We start from the raw sequence: 27,389 nt of genomic DNA on the forward strand, positions 1-27,389 counted from the left end.
AAATGTAAATTTTCGAAACATTGCAAATATAATATAATTTTTTTTTTCTCCACAGGAAACACTGGGAATGCATTCAACATTGAGCCAGTTCTTGGTATACTTCGTGTTGCACGTCATTTGGACTTATCTAGCATCGGACACTATGTTCTTAGTGTCAGAGTCACTGACAACGGCACCCCTCCCCTATCTGCTACTACAATAGTGCGGATTACCATCACTCTCTCAGACAATTCTGGTCCAAGATTCCTTCAACCTGAATATCAGACTGAGATCAGAGAGAATGCCATTATTGGGACCTCTGTCACCACAATCAGTGCTGTCAGCCAGTCAACCCTCACTTTTGACATCAAGCAAGGAAACATAGAACAAGTTTTTCAGATTAATCAATATAGTGGAGTCATTACAACTCAAAAACCTCTTGACTATGAAAATATAGCTTCTTATAGCCTTGTAGTGCAAGCTACCAACATGGCCGGGATGGCCTCTAATGCTAGCTTGTTAATTCAGATATTGGATGAGAATGACAATCCACCTGTGTTCCAACAGCATCACTATCACGGCAGCATTTGTGAGCTAGCACCAGTCAACAGTGTGGTCTTGAATTCAGAAAACCTCCCTCTAGTAATCAAAGCTTCTGATGCTGACTCCAACCAAAATGCTCTGTTGGTTTATCAGATTGTTGAGGAGACTGCAAAGATGTTCTTCACTGTGGACTCAGTCACTGGCTCCATTAGAACCATTGCTAATCTTGATCACGAGACATTTTCAGCTTTCCACTTCCATGTTAATGTGAGGGACAATGGTAAGCCACAACTTATAGCAGATAGTCCAACTGAGGTGACTATACAAGTGATGGACTCAAATGATTCACCTCCTCTCTTCAAACAGAATACTTATGAAACTGTTCTTCTACTTCCCACCTATATTGGAGTCGAGGTCCTGCAGGTATCAGCTATAGACCCTGATACTGATATTCCTACAGATCTTACGTATTCTTTGGCTGAAGGAGTGTTGGAGAATTTTTCCATCAAATCCTCTAGTGGGATTATTGTCGTCAAAAACAGCAACTTCTCCAAAGAGCTTTTTCGCCTAAGTGTCAGAGTTTCAGATGGAAAATTTTCCACCACTGCTTTGGTGACAATAATTGTCAAAGAGGCTCTGGACTCGGGTCTAAGTTTTTCCCAGAAGGTTTACGTCTCATCTATTAAAGAGAATGTGTCAAATATCTCCGTAGTGGCTGTGGTCAGTGCTGTAGGAAACCGCCTCAACGAGCCATTGCTGCACACGCTGCTGAATGCTGCCACAATGTTTACCATTCGTCCAACATCTGGTGTCATCCAGACCACAGGAATACCCTTTGATCGAGAAGAACAGGACTTCTATGAACTGATTGTGGAAGCAAGGCGGGAGCATGATCATCAGCATGTGGCCAGAGTTCTCGTTAAAGTTCATATAGAAGACATAAATGATAACGCTCCGGTGTTTGTTGGACTTCCATATTATGCAGCTGTTCAAGTAGAAGCTGAGTCAGGTTTATCCATTTTCAAAGTCTCTGCAGTGGATGGTGACAAAGGTATTAATGGAGAGGTGACATACTTTCTCAAAGATGATCATGGCCACTTTATGATTGACCAACAGACAGGCACCATTAGCCTCAAAAGGACTTTTGAGTCAGATTTGTCCAATGCAGAGTACCAAATGGAGATACATGCCAAAGATTGTGGTGACCCTCCCCTGTCATCTACCATTACTTTTCCCATCACTGTTGTTAACAAAGCCATGCCTGTCTTTGACAAATCCTTCTACTCTGTTTCTGTGAATGAAGATGTGGATGTTCACACACCGATTCTTGGCATCAATGCAACCAGTCCTGATGGACAAAACATAATCTATACTATTGTCGTTGGAGATGCGTCTTTTCAGTTTGGTATTGGATTTGATACCGGAGTTATAAGTGTAATTAATTCATTGGACTATGAAGAAACGCCATATTATCGCCTGACCATCAGAGCTACAAACTACCTGACTGGCTCCCATGCAGAAGTTGATGTAGATGTTCTGGTCCAAGATATAAATGATAACCCACCTGTCTTTAAAGAGATGTCCTACAGGATTGTTCTGTCTGAAACTGTCATGATCGGAACTCCAGCCCTTCAAGTTATTGCCACAGACATGGACTCTGAGAAGAACAATGTTGTTGGCTATCAGATATTCTCAAAAGAGCATAACAGCACAGATTATTTTCACATTGATAGTAGCAGTGGATTAATTCTTACAGCACGAATCCTAGACCATGAACTAGTCCCAGAGTATGATTTCATTGTCAGGGCCACTGATAATGGTTTTCCATCACTAAGCACTGAAGTGTCAGTGACTGTTCTTCTAAAAGACATGAATGACAATCCTCCAGTTTTCAACCAGCTTCTCTATGAGGCATATGTGAGTGAGTTAGCACCAAAGGGACACTTTATAACTTGTGTTCAGGCCTCGGATGCTGATAGTTCAGATTTTGACAAGTTGGTGTATAGTATTTTGTCAGGAAATGAAAGAATGGATTTTGTGATGGAAAGAAAAACGGGAATCATCATGTTGTCCAGCCACCTTAAGCAAAGAATGGAGCCTACTTACAACCTCAACGTTTCAGTGTCTGACGGAGTTTTTACCAGCACAGCTCAGGTTCACGTTAAAGTGTTTGGGGCCAACCTGCATGATCCAGTGTTTGAACAGAAGATGTTTGAGGCTGAGTTAAGAGAAAATTCTCCTGTGGGAACCAATGTAATTCAGGTAGGTGCTTTTGAGATTCACTAATCTTATAATCTGTATACATTTATGACTGTCTATATATTTTATTTTTCTCGTCTATGTTCTCATATGTATTCCTTTTAAATATCCTCTGTTTTCTAAAGTCATTCTTTAAATTCTAGGTGAGGGCAACGGATGCAGACCCTGGACTTTATGGCCACATAACTTATTCATTTGTTAACGATGTGGGTAACGACCTGTTTAGCATTGATGCTAATGGTCAGATAAGCACAATAGAAAAACTTGACCGTGAAGACCCTCCCAACATGGACATTGTTCTTACAGTGGCAGCTCAGGATTCAGGGGGTCGTGTTTCCTATTGCACAATCCATCTTACTATTTTAGATGAAAATGATAATGCACCCCACTTTAGTGCTACAGAGTACAGAGCTACGCTCAAATTTGATGTAGCCAAGGGGTTCTTCATCACACAGATTCAGGCTCTTGATCCTGACTATGGCTCTAATGCCAAAGTAACATTTTCACTATACAGTGAGGCACGGATCCCTGTAGCAGACATTTTGGACATAGACACAGACAGTGGTTGGCTGGTTACCAAAGGCAGCTTCAGCCACTTGAGAAACTCAGTATTATCATTTTTTGTGAAGGCTGTAGATGGAGGAAATCCAGTTCGGCACTCTTTGGTCCCTGTCTACATTCATGTTCTGTCTCCAGAGGCGTTCTTTCCTGACTTCATGCAGCACCATTACTCATTTAGCATACTAGAGAACACACCAGTAGGTTCCGTCATTGGAAGGGTTCATCTCAAGAGTCCTCACGGATATAACCCACATTCAGTTAGCTTTGCCATTGTTAATGGAGAAAGTAGTGAAAATAATCTAGATGGAGTATTTTTAGTAGAGAAAAATACAGGAGTGATTAAACTGGATAAGCCCTTGGATCATGAGGTGATGAAAGGATTCAGCTTTAAAATAACTGCCACTGGACACCAGAGTAAGTTGGATGCTGTGACGTCCGTTGATGTCGAGGTCAAAGTTTTAGATCTAAATGACAATAAACCAGCGTTCGAGTCCAACTCTTATGTGACGACTGTTATGGAAGGAATGACTATTGGAACCAGAGTCATACAGGTCAAAGCTCATGACCCAGATTCAGGAGCTAATGGCCAAGTAACATACAGGCTTGGGACATTAATCCAGGCAGAGGAAAACTCCGATGCATTGGTTCGGACGTTTAGCATCGACAGTAATACTGGCTGGATTGTCTTATGCAAAGAGCTCGACCATGAGTCCAATCCGTCCTACATATTCACAGTGGTAGCATCAGACCTGGGAGAGACCCTGTCTTTTTCCAGTACCAGCACAGTGACAGTGGCAGTGACAGACATCAATGACAACCCCCCCATATTCATGGAGAACCATTACTTCAGTACAGTCCAGGAGAGTGGCCCTCCAGGCGAGGTGGTGGCTGTTCTGAACACAAAGGACAACGACAGCTCCGCTGTTAACCGGCATGTCAGCTATGTCATAACTGGTGAGTCATGACCAAAAACACAAATACTCCATGATTCCATACCGTACATTTTACAGTATATTCCATAAATTTTTTTTATAACTGTGTGATCTGCACAGTTTCCTAAGGTCCTACAGCAGCAGTTCAACCATGGTTATGTATCCCTTTGGTTCCATGATGGTTTTCTGGTCTCTGGTGGCTGTTAATGTTCAGTTGAGTTTCAGTAATGTGGCACAATATTTCAGTTCAGTCGTGGTGTTTTTTCTGGCTGCATTAATCTGTCCCATACAGACATATTTTGCCTGCACAATGTCAATGCTGTAAATTGGTGCTGTGCTGAGTCAGATGTTATGCTTTACAGGCTGGAAATGAGCTACCCTTATTTGAGGAAAAAAAATTTTTTTTTTCTATTGATTGGGATTGATAAACAGTGTGACTTTGTGTTTCCCAGGTGGGAATTACCGAGGTGTATTTGCACTTGGCCTGGTTCAGGGTGAATGGAAGATGTATGTGAAAGGACCACTGGACAGAGAGGAACGCAACCTTTACATCATCAATGTCACCGCTAGTGATGGACTCTTTGTATCCCACACAATTGTGGAGGTGACAGTGATGGACACCAATGACAACAACCCCATTTGTGACCAGGTAGGAAGACAGCCTCAACTGCTGGTAGGATTTGGAAAATATTGATACGTAAAAGTTGTTAGGTTATTTTATTCTTTTATAAATGTGTGCTTTTATGCAGGTGGTATATACAGCCAACATCCCAGAGGACCTCCCACTCAGCAGTGTTTTGCTGAGGGTTGGAGCTACAGATGCTGATGCCGGCAGCAACGCTCGGCTCAAGTACTCCCTGCATGGTCCTGGATCCCAGGACTTCATCATGGATCCAGACACTGGTATGTATGGGAACTCAGTTTCATATTTTAGAGGCAACTCAGAAATACTGTATGTTTCAGCCCAAGAACATTTATTGTTTTGTAGACAAACTGTGAAGTTTTAAACTATATACTTTTACAAATACGGATCCGATGCTGTGTAATATAACATCCGTGTTTCTGATGTTGGTCAGAAATCTAGCAGCAGAAGTCTGGATGGACTGCAGCTGCTTAATTTTGCAGAGGCCAGTAAAGATACTGTTACAACAATCCAACCCAGTGAAAATAAAAGCATGCTGCAGTTGTTGTGTGTGGGGTTTTGCTCCAACACTCTTTTATTGTTATATCTTTTAGTGTTGAAATTGTTGAAATTTTGCTGTAGTTTGTGTTTTCACTAAAGCTGTTGGAAATGTTTGACACACTGTCGTGTCCCTGTTGGGTCCCTCGTCTCCAAACGTGACTTTCTTTGCTTCTCACCTGTCCAGGTGAAATCAAGTCATCAGTGGCTCTTGATCGTGAGACCAATCCTAACTACAGATTAACTGCCAAGGCGACTGATGGTGGAGGGCGGTGGTGTCGTGCTGAAGTGCAGCTGGTGGTGACAGATGTGAATGACAACCCGCCGCTTTTTACACTGTCACAGTATTATGTCAGTGTGTATGAAGACACTCCAGTAAAGGCTCTGCTCACTCGCATCCACGCCGTAGACCCAGATGAAGGTGATGACAGACCGACTGTTACTGCTCAGTTAGCAGTTATTGCTGACAATGTCGTTATTACTAATCTTACAGCATGGCCAAATATTTACAGGGACATACTTACTGTTCTGCTAACGAGGCAGGTTCAGCTTTTTGTTGTAAAGGTTAATATTGGTTTTACATTATTTTTACAAGTGATTAGATGCATATTTATATACTAAAAATAAGCCTCTAAGGTCACCTTACAACAAACAACTTTCCAGACAGAGCAATAATGAAGTGGTTTAGATCAAAGCATATTCATAAACATAAAGTCAAAATTTGAAATAACGGCAGAAAATGCAGCCACCATCATACTTGACAGTCGTCCGATTACAGCAGGTTAAGCAAGCTTACTGGGAGTTGGGATGAAGCATCGCACTAAAGGGAGAAGAGAGGTTTCCCAGGGATAAGGCAACAATATTTACAGAATGAGTGACAGTATTTATTGCTTCGCACATCAACTCATTGCTATAGAGGAAAATATACGTTTTCATCACCTTTTGTGGCTGCTGGAGCCAAGGAAGACCCTCCCCTCTTAATACTACCTAACTGGCACAGCCATGCTAGTGCAAGTGGCAAGTTTTCTAATTTGTCTGAACATTCTTAGTTAGCTTCACTACGGACAGCTAAAATTGATAGGCTTGCCCCACGTTACTGCTTTGCCTCATGACACATTGGGTAATATTGTTATTTGTTACAATAGTACTGCATGCCCAGCAGGTTGGCGGATCTGATTCGGCAACATATACTGCTCAAAAAAATAAAGGGAACACTTAAACAACACAATATAACTCCAAGTACATCAAACTTCTGTGAAATCAAACTGTCAATTTCACCTGCTGTTGTGCAAATGGAACTTTGTACAGAACAAAGTATTCAATGAGAATATTTCTTTCATTCAGATCTAGGATGTGTTATTTGAGTGTTCCCTTTATTTTTTTGAGCAGTGTATATAACCAGAGAAGTCAAAGAGATACTAAACAGTTGAGATATCAACAGAGCATGGACACAACATTTTACATGGTAATATAAAAATAGAAAATGCAATGATTCAAGCTCTGGCAGATTTGCACACACTCTTCAGCTTGTTGTGCACAGGGTGTAACTGAATGGAGCAGCATCACAGGAACTATGGACATCCTGAAGAAGATAGTTGGTCATTTCAAGAGCTTATGAGGGAAAAGTAACAGAAAGGCTTGCTAGAGATGTACAAAGAGGAGTAACCTACTCCTCTGCAGATCTTTCCTCTGAGGCAGCCATGTTTGATCGCTACTATGAAGAAATGACACAAAGCTTTTATGTAATAAATAAAAAAGATGAAAATGTCCATATACTCACTGCATAAACATTTTGCTTCATAAACAAGAAGGATCAGAAGCTTCAAATACGTAGCTAATGGTTGTTTCTAAAAAGCAGGTCCAGGTCGCATGGTGGTCTACTCCTTGGCTGACTCTGCTGGAGGGTTTTTCTCCATCGATGAGTTCACTGGCATAGTAGTCCTGGAGCACATTCTCGACCGGGAAGTCCAGCCGACTCATCAGATAACCGTGCGTGCGTCTGATCAGGGTTCGCCACGGCCTCTCTTCTCGCTGGTCAACATCACAATCACTGTTCTGGACATCAATGACAACCCGCCTGTTTTCGAGCGCCGCGATCTGCTGGCAACCGTTCCAGAGGATGTGGGAGTCGGTACTGAGGTTCTGAGAGTGCATGCCGCTAGCAAAGACATCGGGACAAATGCTGAGATCTCGTACAGCATCAGATCAGGCAACGAACACAGGAGGTTCTACATTCATCCCCTGACTGGTAAGTGAGGGAGTTGTCTGTTTGAATTATGCAACCGATGACTTTTAGAAATATAGTTGTTTTTTTTGTTTCTTTGTTTCAACATTGTTTTCAGAATTAATGGCCTTTATTTAACAGTAATCAGACAAGAAAGTCAGAGAGATAGGGAGGAGTTGAACTCAACATAAAAAAAATTGTAACTTGACAATCAATGCACAGCGGCGAAATTGCCATTTCCTGCTATAGACAGGTTACCAGTCCATAGCAGGGCAACACAGAGACAAATAGGGCAAACACACCTAAGGAGAATTTAGAGAGCAATTAACCTGACAGTCATGTTTTTAGACTGTGGGAGGAAGCTGGAGAGAACCAAGCATGCACAGGGAGAACATGCAAACTCCATGCAGAAAGACCCCAGGCTGGGAATCGAACCCTGGACCTTCTTGCTACTAAGCAACGGGGCTACCAACTGCGAAACTGTGCAGCTCCAGTTGCAAATATGCAATTGAAATTTGGTTTTCACGCAACATTTATTTTGGAAATGTTTTGTCTTTGAAAATAAAATACAAAAGCCAAAGTAACAATTTCTCTCTAATTCTCTCTGGTTCCTATAATGTAAGATAAAGTACTAAAAAAACATATAATTGTACCTCCTAGGAACTATCCAGTAAAATGGTTGAGGAAAAGTTTAGAACATTTTATATCTGCAATCAAATTTGTATAATGTTTCAACAATCAAGTCTTACAATATCTAAGAAGGGCTCTTCTTTGATAGGTGATATCAAACCAAATGACCTTTTAAGTGGTGCTGTGATTGAAACACTCACACTAATGCTTGATTAATCATGATTAATTGCTATGTCTAACTTTTTAAGCTAGAAATATACAGTAAATATGCAGGCAGTTGTGGTGCCCTGAGAAAGTCCCTCCTCAACCTGCTTTCCAACCAGTTAAAATGCAAACAATTATCTGATTTGTAGAAGAAAGCAGGCGATATTGTCTCCCAGTACTCAGCCACTGCTCTGAATGTATGTGTTCTTCTCTTTGTCTTCTTATTGTTCCACAGGTGCCATTTTAGTCGCCCTCCCTTTAGACTATGACACCTGCAAGGACTACTTTCTAACCGTGGAGGCTCGTGATGGTGGCACTCCTCCTTTGAGTGCCATTACTACATTGAACATCAACCTAACAGATGTAAACGACAATGCTCCAGTGTTCAGCCATGCCCTTTACACTGCTGTGGTGCCAGAAGATTCCACAATTGGACATTTTGTAGTGCAGGTACGTTTATGGTTTTGTTAGGTAGTTCCTGCTACGAGTCCCATGTTTCCAGGGTTCTGGTAACAGAAGGTTTGCAGGGCCAGTAGGTGGTTCTAAATGGTTACCCTGATGTAGCTTCAAATGAAAATACAATTTTTCATCAGTCTCAATTTTTTTTAAATTGTTGTCTTAAGATCAAATGAAAAATGTTTGCCTAAACCTCATGAATGCAATTAGAGAACACATTAAAAATGTCTTTATTCTCAGAATCACACTTTTTAACACTGATTGAAAAGTAGAACTGAGGGTAAATATAATGGATGGAAAGTTACAGTTTGGGCTTCAGATATTGATCAGTAACAAGTAACACGTCACTGCAACCAGTCAAAGTGATGTGCAAAAAATGATTGCAAGGAGTCGGCGAGCTATGAAGTCGACCAGGGAGAAATGCAGCAAAGGTCTACAGGTTGGGACTCAAACCCAGGACAGTTGTGTCGACATCAATAGCCTCTATTCTAGGGATTTCATCAACTACTCGACTCGTCGACCTGTTGACACTATACTCTGTAATGACTTTTTTCGGGGCCAGTCGACTAGTGACAAAACAGATTTTTCCAAGAAAATGAAAGATGAACTAGGTGAGTTCATCAAAAAGCTCAGCTTGTATAAAAATGTAAATAATTTACCAAAGAGAAACCAAAAATTCCAGCAAGGTCTACTGGAATAGGGGCGTTGCGTGGCGCAGTAGTTAGCGTGGCGCAGTAGTTAGCGCGGCGCAGTAGTTAGCGCGGCGCAGTAGTTAGCGCGGCGCAGTAGTTAGCGCGGCGCCCCGCGTACAGAGACTGTAGACCATGAAGATGAAGTCCAACTCCTGTCCTCACTTCGCTGGGGCCATGCCTCTCTCCCCTCTCCCATTTCCCTGCACCTTTTCCTGTCGGATTGCTGTCAAATAAAGCCAACTAGTGCCGAAAAAATTATTTTAATAAAATTAAAAAAAAGACTACCGGAGTAATGTGCGACAATGCGTCAGATATCAGGCTCTTCTAAAAATTCTGTTTGACAACATCTGGAAACGAAGTCCAAGCTCCATTCTGAGGATCTGATAGAGGCGATCTCTGCCGCCGTCTGCATGTCGATTCATCCCGCAGAGACCCGCTGCTGAGTCAGCGGCGCGTCCTGCTGCGCGTCGGGGAGGAGGAGCAGCTGGAGGCGGCGCTGGGTTCATCAGTAACCAAACATTATCCGTTCATAATAAGTTTTGTTTGTGACTTTCCAAAAGCACCATTGTAGTCAGTGTAATAATCTGACTCATAAATGTGCAGCTGTCCAGCATATGCGATCATCAGCCGATGTTTGGAAAAAAAAAAAAAGAAAAGTTTGACAAGTCTTTGTGCGGCTTTTCTCCACTGCTCAGAAGAAGTCCGGGATAATAATTTGTTTCTTGTTCTTTTAATTCTGCATAAAATACTTAGTAAAAGGTTTAAATCAATATTTGTCTTGAATATAGCTGATAAAGCCTCTAAGTTGTTGAGGCGGTGTGAGGCGGTTTCGTCATTATGACGTCGCCGCGATTAGTCGACGTTGACTCGACTTTTATCATGTTGTAGTTGACCTTAAAAAATATAAAGTCCTCCAACCCCTTACTTTATACATGGAGCACCCGTTCTACCGCCCAGATCCAACTTTTTATTTTATTATATTTAAGTAAAAATATATTAGCAATAAGCTATTTTATTATTATTTTTCTTATTTACGTTAGTGGCAGAAGGACAACCTTGCAATCTGAGACACACTATATTATTTAGTTATGATGTGTTTGTATATTTTTTGCTTGCAGCTGGTAGCAGAAGATGCTGACAGCGGTCTGAATGGAGCCGTCTTCTACTCTATCTTCAGTGGAGACCAGGACAACGAGTTCTTCATTGACCCGACAAGTGGGATCATAAAGGTCAACAAGCCGCTGGACCGTGAGACAGTAAGGACACAGTTCAGTTCAGGAGAGATTTCCTCATTTTAACTTACTTACATGTCAGCATGTTACAACGCGTTATGTAGCAATAGATGCAAAGTGTCATAAAATCATTGAATGAATTTTGTAATAGTTTCTGCCAGTGTCGGTCAAGATACTTGGAAATAGTAATTACTTCCTCAAAAAGGTGATACATATACTTTTTTTTATTTTCAAAACTAATTAGTTCAACAATTACTTAGGCACTTTTCTAAAAACAATGCACAACCTCAATACACTATAAAGCAATGTACCTGTCTGCCTAATTCTATATTTTCTGCATATTCCACTAAACAACTTAATCAAATCGTCTCTTTTTAAAACTTCTGCTTCACTCTTTTACCTTCATGTACATCACATCACCAAAAATGTATCATTCAAATAGATGTAAAGTAGAGCAATAAGATAAGATAATTTAGATTAGTCTCTTCTTACAAATTAGTAGCATGTGCATCTTTTAGCAGTTGTTGAAGTGCAGAAGGAGAGCTGTTAGAGGTTTGCGCAGGCGTTTGCTCAGCGGTGGTTTTTGTCTTAAAATTCTGCCATGCAGAAGCATGACCTCTGACCCGAGGTGAGTGAGGCCTGCGATTCATTGGGTGTGGTTGTGGGGTCTTCTGTGACCTCTTGGATGAGTTGTTGTTGCACCGTTGAAGTGATTTTGGTCAACTGGCCACTCCCTGGAAAGTTCAGCAGTGTTTTCACTGTTGGTCGCTTGAGTCCCACCACTTTAGAAGTGGCTTTAGTTTCTTTCTCGTTACTTCCTGAATTTTTTCCCAGTAATCTCCAACTGCAGCTGCGCTACAAAACACATGGATGCTCAACTGTGGATCTTAGCTCCTAAAATGCAGGTGGTGATTTATAAACTTTATTTCACGTCACTGTGGCAAACAAAAATTATGCTTTCAACTCTCCACTCATCACTTTCTGCCTTGGTGACATTGTGACTCCCCTCCAAAACCCCTTTTTCCTTCGTTAATCATGAAATAAAATTGACCTTCTGGCTCATTTATAGAAACACTGACATTCATGAAGTGTTTTGCATCAACCATTTATGGTTAACAGTGATCTGTAGCGGGACCTTGTGCACTAACTGTGAGGCTCAACTGTGATGTATAAAGGAAAATTGCATGTACATGATTTTATAAATATGAAATTTTTTTTGTCATATGCCATTTTTGCCTTTTGTGCGTACGTACAGTTTTAGAATGAGGCTGTTAAATAGTTTTGTTTAAAATATCGTTTATCGTCTTCATTCTAGATTGCATCCCTATGATTGTAGTGACAGTCTTCCGTGCTCTCTGTGCTTTTAGGTCCCCAGCTACTCACTGGCTGTCAGAGCGCTCGATACTGGAACCCCGCCGATGTCATCCACCGCCATGGTCAGCATAGAGGTCTCTGACATCAACGACAACCCACCCACCTTCTTCCCAGCAAACCTTACTGCTGTCATACAGGTAGACGGGGTGGCAGACCATCACACTGCTAGAAAGAGTTCTTGTACACACCAAAGATACATGATAAATTATTGATACATCTACACGTATGTAATGGTGTGAATTAAAATCCAGAATGCAGAAAATATATGGAGCTAAATTAGTCTCAAAAAGATTCAGAAAGCATCCAATAAGATCCACTAGTATACCACAAGATTTGTAAGTGTACAATATAATTCACAAATGTTTATAAAGCAATGCATAAATGTGTACTTCAACATTCACATATCACCTTCCTAAAATAATGGCTCAAGTCATTTTTTGCCAAAAGGTTTTTTTTATTTTTATTTTTTACCTAAATCATATTTTGGCCCCCCAAAAAATAGCTGGTCATTTTATTGTTATTTTATTTTTTTTGTCAAAATCACTTTTGGCAAAAAATGACTTAGGTCTTAAATCATTCTTTGGAAGGTGACGACATGTGTAAGCAGTTTCTCAAATGTACACATTTCAAGCTGCTCAATTAGTACATTATGCAAACAAATAGAAAAATATGGTGCATGAATCACCAGCTGCGCACGGATCTGCCGGCCTGGGCTTTTGACTTTGAGATTTTCTTTTCACTTTGGATTCACAAATGAGATGATTTGTTCAAGGCTGAAGAACAGCTGGGATAACTGAGTATTAGAATTGTAATGTTGCATTCAAGACTGAAGAAAAGCTCAGATATCAGAGTATTACCAGACTTATTGGAAATATAGAATTTTTGACTTGGCTCAGTAGCCCTACACCACTATATTAAAGATATGCATTAAACATTAAAGTTACTGGATTCTAAAAATATTTACCTTATATACCGTATTGCCTTAGCTAAATCAGTTTTAAATGTCTTTTTTTTTCTCTCTCCTGTGTCCTCATTTCCAATCTTCCTGATCTTAACCTCTGCTCCAGGAAAACAAGCCCATTGGCACCAGAATCCTGCAGCTGTCCGTCATCGATCAGGACGCCTCTCATAACGGCCCGCCGTTTTCCTTCAGCATCCTGTCTGGAAACAATGGCAGGGAGTTTGAGCTGGAGACAGACGGTACACTGGTGGCAAATCAAGTCCTCAGAAGGGACATCGCCAAGGATTATGTTCTTCAGATCCAGGTAGAGACACAATGCTGCTTCTGGGTCCCATCAGGAAGGGAACAAATATTAATTTCGTCAAAGAGAGCGACAAAAAAGGCCAAATTACAATAATATTTTCAGTGGAAGGAAAACATTAAGAAGATACCGAGACAATTTTTGCTGCAGCACAGTAAAGATGTATAGATTTACTGATTTATAAGAACTGTGATGGAGATGCAATGTGAAGGGTAGAATAATGTAACAGAGCGTTCACCCTGCTCCAAAAGCACGACTCCAGGTCAAAAGTCATATTTAACAATTAAATCTTGGTTCATGTAATGACAATATATGATATCAGAACATCAGCAGCCACTATTTTCCAATGTGGGTAGGCCACCAGACCCAAGCACGTCATCCTGAAAGAAAGAAGAAGGAAGCGTTTTATTTTGTCACTTATTATCACCTGGTACTGTGTAATAATGGAGAGACAAATGTTGTCTCTCCATTAAGATCCACTAGTATAACTAGTGGATCTTAGTTATTCTTTCTTCTGAAAATCGACTCTAGCAATATTTAAAACACTTTATATCTATAAAGACTCCTTCATTGTCACGTTCTATCTATCTAGAATTCATTCTTTTTTGCCGTCTTAAATTCCTGCCTCTCCTCCAGGTGTCAGATTCTGGGAAGCCGACTTTGTCCTCCTCCTCCAATCTCACTGTTCGAGTGATTGAAGAGAGCCTTCATCGGCCGGTGGCCTTCCCACTGGAGATTCATATCATCACTATGGAGGACGAGTTTCCCGGTGGTGTAATTGGGCAGCTCCATGCCACCGATGCCGACCCTTACGATGCGCTGACCTTCAGACACGCCGCCCCCTCCCAGCGCAGCCTATTCAAGATCAGCCCCCATGACGGGAAGATCATTGCTCTCAGTGGGTTGGATGCCGGTGAATACTTTCTCAATGCCAGCGTTAGCGACGGCCGCTTTAACGTGCCGGTCCCTGTGCGCGTCCACGTGGAGCAAGCGACGCTGGAGATGCTGCGCGACGCTGTGACTGTGCGCTTCGAAAGCGTAGCGCCACAAGAGTTTGTAGCGTCGTACCTGAAGAGCCTGTTGAAGGTGATGCAGCAGGCGGCCACGTCCCAACAGCACGACACGCTGCACCTGCTCAGCCTGCAGCCCGTTGGAGGCACACAGCAGCTAGACCTGCTCATCTCCGTGGCAACGGCAGGAGGGGGTTACTACAAGGCAGCCTACCTCACCCAGAAACTCAGCACATCTCGGCGAAAACTGGAGGACGTGCTCAGAGTGTCAGCCATCCTGGATAAGAACTGCTCTGGGCTGGAGTGTCGCGGAGCGCAGTGTGAACAGAGCATCACTCTGGATTCACACAACTTGGCCACGTACAGCACTCCTCGAGCCAGCTTTGTTTCACCTCGCTTCCACCGGACCTCACGCTGTACATGCCATGGTGAGACATCAGATTTCCTCATTTCACTATACTGTTAGCAAGTTTTTTTTTGTTTTTTTTCTGCATCAGGTGAAATTTTTAAGCCATTACTTACATTATGAATGAAATTTCACTCAGTTCTGTCCTCTTTCACTTTCAGAAATATTCTGAAAAAATAATTAGCAATAACTGCAATATTTTCAAAACTTTTAAGTTGGAATGCGTTACTCTTTTTAATGCTCATATGAGTTACCTCTTGCTGTCAGTCTAGAGATGTAATAAAGGCACCTTTCTCTGTTTTTGTGTGCAGATGCCAGTTGTGCCGTTCTGTTAGAGCGGTGTGAGGAACAGCTGTGTCCACCAGACATGCAGTGTGTTTCAGTGGAGGCCACCAGAGGGCGCTATGCGTGCCAGTGTCCGAGAGGCAAACTGGGAGAGTGTGCAGGTATGATGTTCTGATGTCAGGGGATTACTTTTAAACAAAATAAACTCATTTGAACCCACAGAATGATGGTCAGCTTTGTGTTGCTTGCAGGTCATTCGTCTCTGAGCTTCTCAGGCAACAGCTACATCAAATACAGACTGTCCAACCAGCTGCAGACGGAGCTGAAGCTCACCCTGAGGATCAGGACGCTGCAGAGCCGAGGAATCATCATGTATATGCACAACGAGCGGTGCATTATTCTCAAGGTATCCACACACACACACACACACGCACTGAAGTTAATAAAACTATTTTTGATTTAAAAGAACACAAAGTCCCATCATCCATTTTGCCAAAAACATTTTAGACTTCAGAAAAAATATTCTATGGACAGAAAAAGGATCTTTTTAGAAGCTAATAGAAATAGAAACAGCATCACAGCTACAGTCAAACATGATGGTGGCAAAAACTGCCATGGAAAAACACATTTGCCAGTGTGCTTTGATAGGTAGCTGGTGTAAGAGGAGTGCAAAGACTCTTCTTTTGACAGTGGAGTCGAAACTTCCAGCAGCAGCAGCTCAGTGTTTGGTTTCTCAGCCGTCAACATTCAAATGATCCTCTGCAGGGGGAGGAGGGACTAAGTGACAGAAAAAAGGATGGACATATACATTTACTGACTGTACTGTGCAGTATGTAATTGTGATTGTCTATGTGTGTGTTTTCCACAGCTGGAGGAAGGGAAGCTGTGGTTCCAGTTGTCCTGTGACCCTCTCCCAAGCCGAGGCGCTGATGGTCCTGACATGTTGGGACCTGCTGGACGTCGCATCAATGACGGCAACTGGCACACTGTGGCACTGGAACTGAATCGCAATTTCAGTAGCCTGGCACTGGACGACAGCTACATTGAGCAGCGGCATCCCCCTTCATTAATACAAACATTACCTCCAGATCGGACGTTCTACTTTGGAGCTCTGGTCAGTACCTCTGTTAAGAGTTTTACAATCGAATGGTCCAGGCTCCCTTCCTTGTTTTATACACATTCTGTTGCTATTATTCATCACTTGTTATTCACTGAAATTGGCATGTGATATGGTTGGGAGAAAAATTAATTATTTTTGAAAAAATTGGTCTCAATAACATATGTTTAATTTGGATTGGTTTAATGTTCATTTATGACCTAATTTTAACACGCAAATAGAAAATCACTTGGACAAGATCCAAGTCATTTGCACTGAAATTGAAATAATGTCTTTTGAAATATGAGAAAAGAGGGATTATAATGCACGTCTTAAGATGGAGGTGGAACCAAAACACCTCAGTATTTTAGCCTGTCAAGCTGGGAATACTAAAGATTTCTTGTAACTCAGGCCAGTAAATATTAAATGGAAGGATCGGTGACCATGGAGGATGAAGGGTTAACATCCTACCTTCAAGATGCTTCCTTGAAAGCTCCCTCTGCTACACCACAAGCAGCCTTGTTTTTCTGTTAGGGTGCTTACACTGTTTAACCTTCATAGAAGTGACATTTCACACATTGGTGACATGATGGTGGAGGCTGTGACACATGTGACCTCAAACGCGCCGTTACTCTATAACGACTTGTTTTTGGGGGCTTGTCCAGAAAGCCTCCAATTTGAAAGAAAGATTTTGTTTGAGAGAGAGGTGGAATGTCTTCATAAAACAAGTAAAATATCTGGTAACACTTTGTCATTTGGCAAGTAATGACTCTTTTAATGCAAAGTTGTTTTAAAAGTTGTATTAAAAGTCAATTAAAAGTGTCAACTTTTAATATAACTTTTAAACCAACTTTGCATTAAAAGTGTCATTATGTACCGAATGACGATTCATGACAACAGTTATGAACATTCTCAAAGACACTTTCATATTCCTTTCAGGTGTCATATCACATTTATGACACTGTCATGTCAGTCTTCAAATAAAGTGTTGCCAAATATCTTGCCTTTTATCTATCTGGCACTGAGGATGGTCCTGTAACACCTACATGTGTACAGATGTTTCTATATGTTAGATATCTCACATATGTGTTCATAGGATTTACACTTACAAGAACCTCAGAGAGATCAGACAGATACAAAACAATGATGTCAGTATTTAGTATTCTTCACAGCTGCATAGCTCAGTGGACTTAAACTGCAGTCCTTTAGGGTCAGAGTTCAGAAACACTATCATGCAGTCAGGCCCTGAAAATGAGTTAATATTGGAGCAAGGTGTGCTGAAGAAGAAGAAAGATTTTTAAAACACATCACATTTCTCTAAATGGCATAAAAATGGTATATTACTACTTTATTATATTTAACATTATTTGTGGAACTTTCTAAGTTACTTGTAGACTGACTGAAATAAGGTCTTATTCTGTCTGACAGGCATGTTAAACAGATCCCATTGGCTGCATTAATTACTGTAACATTGTTCAATACTAACAGTATGGTAATAGATGAATAGAGTACTAAGTACTAAGTCTTTCTTCCTAATGAAAGCACAGCAAGTACCAGGGAGTAATCTACTATTTGATCACTTTAATGGAGTAAAGAAAGTTGCTGTCTAAGTAGATTAGTATAATGTCATTCTACAGAAGTTGTGTTTATGTTAACAAATTGCACCATGTTTCTTCTTTTTTCAATGTAGATAGAAATGTATATCATAAATGTAGATCTCCGTTGCTTTCAGTTCATGTTTTAAAATCTAACCTTCTAATTTCCAGGTGCAGCCCCCAAACTCTCGTAACCTTGTGGTCTCCCAAAAAGAGCCCAGAGTGTTCGAGGGATTCCAAGGATGTCTTGACTCAGTCATGCTGAATAATAAAGAGCTGCCTCTGCAGAACAAACGCTCGCAATATGCAGAGGTAGTGGAACTAACGGAGCTGAAGCTCGGCTGCATTCTCTACCCTGATGCCTGCCATCATCAACCCTGTCGCAATGGCGCTACCTGTACTAGTCTGCCCTCTGGTGGTGAGTAACAGTAAATACAAGAAACAGCAGAGCTAACTCAGCACTGTGTGCAGTGATTACTCAACTAATCAAATCAGCATAAGCATAATAAAATCCAGAGACAGGTAGAGTAACCAAAAATGATACTTAAGTAAAAATAGCATGACTCCAACATGGTTTTACTCAAGTAAGAGTAAAAAAGTATTTGGTAAAAAGTCTACTCAAGTATTGAGTAACTGATCAAATTATCAATCATTTAATATTTAAAAATTGCATCATCAGAAGGACCAAAATATAAAGTTAAGTGGAATTATTGGTATTTTAAGGACGAAAAAAAAGGAAATCAGGGAAGAGAAGAATTTTCCAAATCAGTTTTCTTTCAATAAAAATCTCCTAAAATTTTAAGGTGTGTGTCTGGTGAATTTTTCTTTAAAACATGTTTGTTTATTACTCAGTGGGTAAAGAATTAAGAGATTTTACACAAATAAGAGTAGGGGTACTTCATAATAAAATTACCAAAGTGAGAAGTAAAAAGTACAGCGTAGTAAAAATACACTTCACTGTACATTTTTCAAAAAAGTTACTCAAGTGAATGTAATTGAGTGAATGTAACTTGTTACTACCCAACTCTGATAATAAAAAAGAGTCGCAGAATAAGGTGAATTTAACTTCCTACCTCAAAAGGAAATGTATGCTTTTATATTTTAGAGTATTTTGCATACTCTTTGACAAAAGGCAACGAGTGAGGTCTGTGATCATAATAGACTCTTGTTGGTCTTTATCACTGTTTCATATTTACCTATCATTTGCTTTAGAAATACTGTATATGGTGAAGCATAAGAATAAATTCACAAGACCAGATTAAATGTTAAAGTAAATTACATTTTAACTCTGCAGCAGACAGTTTTCAGCTTTATTGTGGGAAAGAAAGACATAAATATGTTTGAGTTTATTTGAGCTGTACTTGTTTGTATGACATGTACTATATGAATAAATTCTTCCTGACTTTTGTCAGATGACTAATATATTAAGCTTCTTAACTCTCAGAACTCATGTAAAAAGACCCCTGTGTAAAGATGATTCCTCCCTCCTTTTATCACTGAGCTTAACAAAAGCCAGTCACGATCTGAAGAAGAGCTTATGTCTGAGCTATCTATGCATGGAAGCACTTTAATAACCAAGAATGAGTCAGGATGAGACCTGTTTCAGTGTTTCCATTTTTACAGAATAGCAGTAAAGAGAAGTTATTGTGGCTTTTTAAATTGAATTAATAACAAATGTCGACTCAAGGCACTTTACCAAAAAAAAAAAAACTGCAATTCAGTCACATACATTCGAGTTGATCGTAGGTATCAAACAGTGCATTACTAATTATTATAATTTAAATAATGATTATTCAAATTATTTTAAAACGTTTTTTATCCAGGGAAACCCAGCAGATAGAACTGAGTCACTGACTGGCAGCAATCCCTCCTCCTGGACCAGCAAGTAGCAACAGTCAATGGTTGCTTGTATTCAGCAATTCCTCATACTGAATGTGCATGCATTTTAAAAAATATTTTTAATCATCTAACAAAGGAAGTAGAGTATTCCCGTCATAAAGTTGCATATGCATTTATGAAGAAGGATGTTTGAACTGTTTCTTCATGAGATGATAGATAATGTATTCCCATTATCGGGATTAGCCATTTTTAGGACCTACAATAATAGTGATCTGGCAGTAAGATGGATGGACAGACAGACTAGGAAAATGTTTTACTGGACACTGGACGTTGTTTCAAGGCAGAATACACTGTGTCTTATCAAAATAATGTGACATAGTAAAAGCATTGTCCTCATGGAAGATTCTATCACTCATCCACCAACTTCCCTCTCAACTTTCCCTGATGAACAAGGATCGACCAGCTGGGTGACTCATCCTGAACTGATCACTGATTTCCAAATCCTGGATACCAGGCATCATTCACAATCAAGTGTGCAGCTTTCACACTAAAAGTTAGCATAGGGACAAATTCTGTACATTGCGGCACTCAAAAACATTTAGATGTGTACAACTGTGCCCACGCATGTGACTGTGCTGCTTCCTTCATACATTTCAGTTTGCGTGGAAAATAATCAAGAGCTGGATGTGATAGCTTCTGTTTCATGAGTGTGATCTTTTAATTTAGCTGAGCACTTGTTCCTGCCTCTTCGGCCCTCCAGGTCCCTCTTCTCCTGACTGCTAGATATAGAAACATGGCAGGGAGAGGCAGTCCAGCGTCTCTTGGTTTGGTTGAAGACAAACTTGTAGAAACAGAAAAATCAATGACTGATGTGAACAATAGGACATGTAAGGAGGGTGAGAGTCTGCTTGGCTGGGGGCAGAAAGGATGAGGATGATGATGATTATGATGAGGATGATGAGCTTGTTCCTGATCTGAACTTGTTGCAGAATGTGTTCAGCTCCTTTGCTCTGTCCAGACTTACATCTATCTGACCCTCCCTTTGCTTGAAGCCAGTGGTCTTCTTCATCTCTGACCACACAGCTCAAGGAGTAAACTACAAGTAGTTCATCTCACACATCTAAACTAGTCCTTGTAGTTCACTCTCATCTCACACCTCTAAACTAGTCCTTGTAGTTCACTCTCATCTCACACCTCTAAACTAGTCCTTGTAGTTTACTCTCATCTCACACCTCTAAACTAGTCCTTGTAGTTTACTCTCATCTCACACATCTAAACTAGTCCTTGTAGTTTACTCTCCAGCTTCTTCCTACACCTCCTTGCTGTCACTAATCTTGACTTTGAGCTGCTTCTTCATACTCCTTAATAACTCCTTGTCTTGCTCCCTAAATATTCTTTTTGTTGTTGTTTAACATTTCCTTTAGCTCACTGGTGATCCAGGGACGTATGTCACTGTTCTGGTGATGTTGTCCACACAGAAGCTAATGTAGTCAGTTACACTCTCAGTTATCACAGTGACATCCTCTCTTTGTGGCTGACAAATAAATAATATATTGTATATTATGTAAATAAATATGGATGTTTATTTATAATATTTATACTCACAGAAATCATTTTAATGGTGTTCTATGGTGATGTGAGATAATTTTTTAATGTTAATATTATCTACTGTATGTCAAGTTGCAGTTTTTGGTGGTTTACACGTTTTTACAATTTTTGATCTACCCATTTTTTCTGGATTTTTCTTCTTTTGTGAATGTATAGTCTGAGATATAGCATGAATCTAAGTGAGTTGTAGCACACACACCTCTGGTGTACTTAATATAATGCATCATCACTCTTTCTTCTTCTCCCCATTGTGTCTTTCAGGGTTTACATGTAGTTGTAATCCCCAGTACACTGGAGGTAACTGTGAAATGGAGGTAACGGTGTGTGTTCCCAACCCGTGTCAGAACAGCGGTGTGTGTAAACCCATCGGTAACGCGTTCCTCTGCAGCTGCAGGAGAGGCTTCAGGGGCCTCATGTAAGTTCCAACCCAAACACCCAAATTGTAACATGAAGAGCATGAAGAGCACTGCTCAATGAATCATCACAACAAACACTTTGTAACCCTTTCTAGACTGTCCCGGATTGAGTTTCTGTGCTCTTAGTTTTTCTTCAGATCAGGAAGTTTTGCTTCATGCAGTCAAAAAAGTTCTATTTAAGTGATTTCCTGATTCTGAAAGTTGTCAAGTAGTTACAGTTAATTCCTGATTTATTACTTTTTCACATTGGAGAAGGGTGACTTAGATATCTTCTTTGTCACAAAATCAAAATATCAAAAATACTTTTTGTATCAGTCAGTCAGTCAGTCTTTAATGTATTGTGGTACTAAGCCATTCAGTTTACTCTAACAAATGTTTCCTCATTTCACTCATCTTGCAGGTGTGAGGAAGACGTGAATGAATGTGACCGAAACAACCCTGAGGGGGAATGTGAGAACGGAGGCACCTGCATCAACACCCCCGGCTCCTTCTACTGTAACTGCACGCCTGGCTTTGTGGGCCAGCGCTGCACTCTGCGACCCGTTGTCGTCCCAGACATGCAGGCCGGTCATGCTGTGGTTGGCAAGGAGGAGCTGATCGGCATTACCGGAGTGCTTTTCGTCATCATCGTCCTCATCGTCCTCTTTATTGCTTTCCGCAAGAAGGTTTTTAATAAGAACTACTCAAGGAACAATCTGTCTCTGGTCCAGGACCCAGCCACTGCAGCACTTCTCAACAAGGCCAACTGTGTTCCATTAAAGACTTTACACTGCAGCCCTGGAGACCACCAGAACCTGTATTCAGAGTCAGGTATACAGCCCACCTTGATGGGAGGGGTTGGCATAATTGGACCGCCACAGGTGCCGGTGAGACCCATGGCATACACACCTTGTTTCCAAGGAGACCCACTCTCGAAGCTGGAGAAGCTGTCAGAGAAACACACCCTGGATCACACAGAGATGAGCACCTTTCACCCGGAATCACCAAGAATTCTCCCTGGAACCATAAGGAGAGGGGTGGTGGTGTGCAGCGTGGCCCCCAACCTGCCCCCCGTCTCACCATGTCGCTCAGAATGTGACTCCATACGCAAGAGCCCGCTGGCCAGCGACGATGGTGAGTTAGCAAGTAAAGTACCGTGTGCAGCAGAGTGAATATTGTCACCTTCCGAAAATAATGGCTGAAGTCATTTTTTGCCCCCCTCAGTTGTTTTAGGCAAAAATTGGAGGATTTCCATACATCACTGTGTGTGAGGTCATCACCACGTCCTCAGACAGAGTGATGAATGACTAAGTAAACTCTCAGGCTGAGAGTTTTTCTGACTTCAAAAAGTTTTTGACTCCTTCCTTGACACAACATCTTGGTACGATGTAACGGTAGCACTGGGGAAGTAACAATGTGACCAACATCTTAAACATTTATACTGGAAAAATATCATTTCTACTGGAAGAACTTTGTAAAGTGCCGCTTGTTTTATATTTAACCGAACTAGATTTGAACCTTTCTTATTCAGTTTGTATATAAGGCTGACACCTTATATTTGTTATTAGTAGCTTCCTGTGCAACGTGCAATTTCTTCATTAGAGTTTTAAGGTTAATGAATTTCACATTTTGATCTATTCCTGCAGATAAAGTGGTCAACATAGCAGAGGGCGACACGTGTTTTTCAGGCAGCAACTCGGAGGCCCAGTCCCTGAGTTCATTCCAGTCTGACTCCTGTGAGGATAACGGTGAGACTCATCCTTCACTTCCACAAAGTTGTGTTTTTCATAACAGTCATGTGTGGCTTTTTTTTTGTTTTGTTTTTTCAAAGCTTCATTTGCTTGTTCTTTATTTGGCTAAAGCAACTCGACCCTGTATTTGAGAATTGCCCACATCAGAGCCAACATTTGCATCAGCTTTCATTGAGGTTAGCTTCCGGCTTCTACTGTTTACTGAGAAGTCCAAGTCATGAAAGTGAAACTCAGACAGGATTTCAGTGAGTTGTTAACTTTACAGGACACAATTTTAAAAGTTTGAGTAATTATATATATATATATATATATAGATATATATACAAGAGTTGCAACTGTGAATTTAAAATGATGCTGTTTTAATTTATTCTTGCCATTGATTATACACAGTAATGTCTGGCCATTATTTGAATACACATAGTGGTTCTGAAGTTTTATGTAGGACGTCTGGATTCTGCAGGTAGTTTGGATCTCGGCATTTGTTGGCAATAACTAAATGCCGAGTTTTATTTATTGCCAATAAAACTCGGCAATAAAATGCAGAGTTTTCCAAGTTAACAATATTCCAAGTTTTCACAAATATTTTCTGAGTAGTAGTGCTGTTTCCGTTAATTTTCTAAATGAAAAATAATTTTTTAAAAATCTCAAAATGAAATAATACAGTGCTTACATCCACTGCAACATGTTTATAGTCTCTGGCTATATAAGCTTAACATGCAAAATGTTTCCAACAGTTACTGTCATTTACAGCAAATAATTGTACTTTGCAGCATCAGCCCCTACAGACATGTAATAATCATTTAGTGCAAACATGGCAGCATGATGGAGGTTTAGGAGACAAAGTTTCCATTAGCTGAGGATGAAGAGGTTTTAATGTTCTCCTGTTGGAAGTGACATGAAAGAAAAATAAACTCCAGTGTTGCTCATGGTAAAGTTCAGACATTAAACTTTACCAATCAAGCAGTTTTGTTTCGAGACAAACCGCTTGATTAGATTTAGAAAAGTGGCAGTCACGCCTTCATGACAGGCAGGTTCAGCTTGTGTGTTGCTCTTATGGCTCATCTTCATTAAATGTGATTTGCTTTCGGTATTTTATATCATTCAGCTGCGTGTCTCAGGACACTGTGCTAAAAGCTGCTGTTGCATCAGGTCTTTCAGCTCCTCACCACTTCCACACCCAGGTGGCATCATGTGTACTCACCTGCTATAAAGAAAGTAAAATCTGGCATTTCTAAAACATCTGGCCCTTTTTCAGGTTGTGAAATGATTTCAGCCTAACCTGGCTGGCCAAACACAGACATCACAGATTCCAGAATGTCACATTTAAAAGATGAAGCCAAAGAAGAAAAATTTTTGGCTTCAAAGAATTGTGAAGCCATGCAAAATCTGAGGAATCCTGGGGTTTAAAGGGCATTACTTTATGTTTACTATGATTGTATCCTTTCAAGCCCACTTTATTATCATTCCAAATCTGTTTATTTCTCCAATTAATTCAGTGTTTTGGATGATTTATTTGGAAAACTTTACTTCCCCCCTTATTTCATTAATTCCTCGATTGGGCCAGTTGCCTCTTACTTCATATAGGTGATTCAGAACCCTGATCAAACCCAAATAACTTTAAGCACCATTCTGTTGGTGATTTGTCCCATTCTGTACAGTTGACTGCAGGTAGAATGCACCTTAAAACACACTGTACATAGGCCTGTCGCGATAAACGATAAATCAATTAATCGTACGATAAATTAAAACGATCTACGTCATTTTAATTATCGACCTGATCGTCTCTTCCGGTCTTTTTCTCTTTCTGTTAATGACACTGAATGAAAAAAAGGCTCAACTCCGGTGCTTTCCACTGACCCTCCCTTCCTCATTTCCTTAGTGTAAAGCCCAGCGCACACGACACGATCTTAGAGCTGTCAGCCGATTGTCGGCCCATTTTCAAAACCTGACAGACCACACATTAGCCGACAGAAATCCTAGCTATAACTGTTCGATCGGGTCCGTTCCTGCCGTGTGGTGTCCAACAATGGGAACAAAATAATGGCTACAAGTCCAGTGAACTAATTTTAAAACAAGGCATTAATCAATGCTTTACTACAATCTACCTGTTTTGCATTTGTGGCTAGTGTCAGTCCTGACTGAATGAAAATCATTATAACCCATTTATGTCACGTTAACGAAGAACAGCTGAAAAGTTACCGGGTTTATCAACTGCAGCAGCAATTTCGCTCCAACTGCTCCCCTTGTCATTTCTATATTCTTTGCACAAAATGTTGAATAAACATTAATGTTGTTTCTGTAACACAGTAGAGAAGGGTATAGTATGTATTTTAGGTAAATGGGCCAATAGGTTCGGCTATCGGAGCACGGTGGGGTGTTTAAATGACACACAAAGGCAGTTGGATGGATTTAACGAATAACTGGCTTTAGTGCATGGGCGTAGGTTTGGGTATGGACGGTCGTGACATGTCACGACCAATATTCAAGGGATATAAAATAGTCCCGACCAATTTTTGCCATATTAATAAAAAAAAAAACATATGTATTTTTTAACAAAAACAAAATAAATAAACGAAAATATACATTGATTAGTTTAATATTTCAATGTACTACGCAGTGGTAGCATTCATTTTAAAATTCGCTGTTATGAACTATGACGATTGGCTCACAGAACGTGGATCTACGTTCTTTGATTGGCTGCAACAGGCGGCGGCCAGCTGGCCACACGCGGAACGGAAGCTTGGTCCATGGTGCTGAAAGTGAACGCGTCTCCTTCTGAGTTTGACATTTATTATGAGTCTCCGAGACCATGTCGCCACCCAAAAAGAAAAGGACGACAGACATTAGAAGTTATTTCACTACCTCGGCTGTAAGTACAGTGAGTGGACCCATAAGTTAGATATCTATCACGCAACGCATTTGTTGTAAAGTCCAGTGTTAAGTAAGGTCAGCACTGAATGTGAGGTAGAATAGGTCTGTTAATTATGTAATACTTTTTCACATAGGATGCTCAGACAGCAGAGCAAGGGGCAGAGCAGAACGATGGAGAGGTGGCTGGAGCTTCAGGGCTCCAGGTGAGGTGTTAGTTCTCAGATATGTAATATACTGTGAAATTATCTCAGTAAATATGGCATTTGAAGTGTTAGTCTTCAATTAAGTTAAGCTAGTGTGAATACAAACCAGGTTACGCTTTGTTTGCTCTATAGGAGGCAGTCAGTGTGAGTGCCAGTGACCAGGGAAGTCAAGGCAGCAGTGCCTCAACAATTGGATCTTTTTCCTGAAGTGCAAGAAGTCATTTTTTGTTCATATCTGCAATTGTGTTTGTTGCATAATCAGTAGATCCAGAGGATATTTCTTTTGATCTTACTTGTAATGTTTGCTGAATTTTGAAAAGGAAAAAGTAAACTCTGCTGAGTATGACTGTATCTGGTTGTATACACAAGATCTATGATCAAGTTATGGTTATGGTTGGGGGGAGGGGGTTATTAAGCCAATGTGGTCCTCCCCCCCCCACTGGTCAAAAATGGTCGGTACAGGGTGAGGGTGGGGTGGTCAGTAAGTTGTAAGGTCCCACCAAAACTTAGACCAAACCTACGCCCTTGCTTTAGTGACATAAAACATAACGTTGACATATTTACAATCCACTAAGTTATAAACATAAAATTACACACAATAAAATACATAAATTAATAACAATAATACTTGGCCAAGTGCTAACTCTCAATTTCAAATCTGTTGGGTGCACCCTGGTAATCCGTACTCTAAAGTGTATTAGTCAACAGATTAATCAAATTACTTTCCAATTCAGATTTTAACTCAACATCATTCACAGGAGAAGAATTTCCACCACAGCAGTTTGTTATGTATGAAATAAAA

At 40.5% G+C, this 27,389-nt stretch overlaps 1 protein-coding gene across 8 annotated transcripts in view; it reads left to right on the top strand.

The window, feature by feature from the left end:
• fat3a (FAT atypical cadherin 3a) overlaps nt 1–27,389 on the top strand; it is a 71,834-nt gene that overhangs the window by 29,190 nt on the left and 15,255 nt on the right. For all 8 annotated transcript variants that reach the window (XM_028045060.1, XM_028045061.1, XM_028045063.1 and 5 more), the window contains 18 exons: nt 56–2,784; nt 2,925–4,296; nt 4,727–4,923; nt 5,024–5,177; nt 5,642–5,875; nt 7,313–7,702; nt 8,748–8,962; nt 10,779–10,916; nt 12,260–12,403; nt 13,334–13,531; nt 14,165–14,966; nt 15,256–15,390; nt 15,481–15,635; nt 16,098–16,343; nt 18,092–18,338; nt 21,629–21,782; nt 22,184–22,896; nt 23,409–23,510. In XM_028045060.1, the coding sequence (XP_027900861.1) occupies nt 56–2,784; nt 2,925–4,296; nt 4,727–4,923; nt 5,024–5,177; nt 5,642–5,875; nt 7,313–7,702; nt 8,748–8,962; nt 10,779–10,916; nt 12,260–12,403; nt 13,334–13,531; nt 14,165–14,966; nt 15,256–15,390; nt 15,481–15,635; nt 16,098–16,343; nt 18,092–18,338; nt 21,629–21,782; nt 22,184–22,896; nt 23,409–23,510 (8,325 nt within the window). The remainder of the gene's footprint in view (nt 1–55; nt 2,785–2,924; nt 4,297–4,726; nt 4,924–5,023; nt 5,178–5,641; nt 5,876–7,312; nt 7,703–8,747; nt 8,963–10,778; nt 10,917–12,259; nt 12,404–13,333; nt 13,532–14,164; nt 14,967–15,255; nt 15,391–15,480; nt 15,636–16,097; nt 16,344–18,091; nt 18,339–21,628; nt 21,783–22,183; nt 22,897–23,408; nt 23,511–27,389) is intronic.

Source organism: Xiphophorus couchianus, chromosome 18 (assembly GCF_001444195.1).
Source record: "Xiphophorus couchianus chromosome 18, X_couchianus-1.0, whole genome shotgun sequence".
Taxonomy (NCBI): domain Eukaryota; kingdom Metazoa; phylum Chordata; class Actinopteri; order Cyprinodontiformes; family Poeciliidae; genus Xiphophorus; species Xiphophorus couchianus.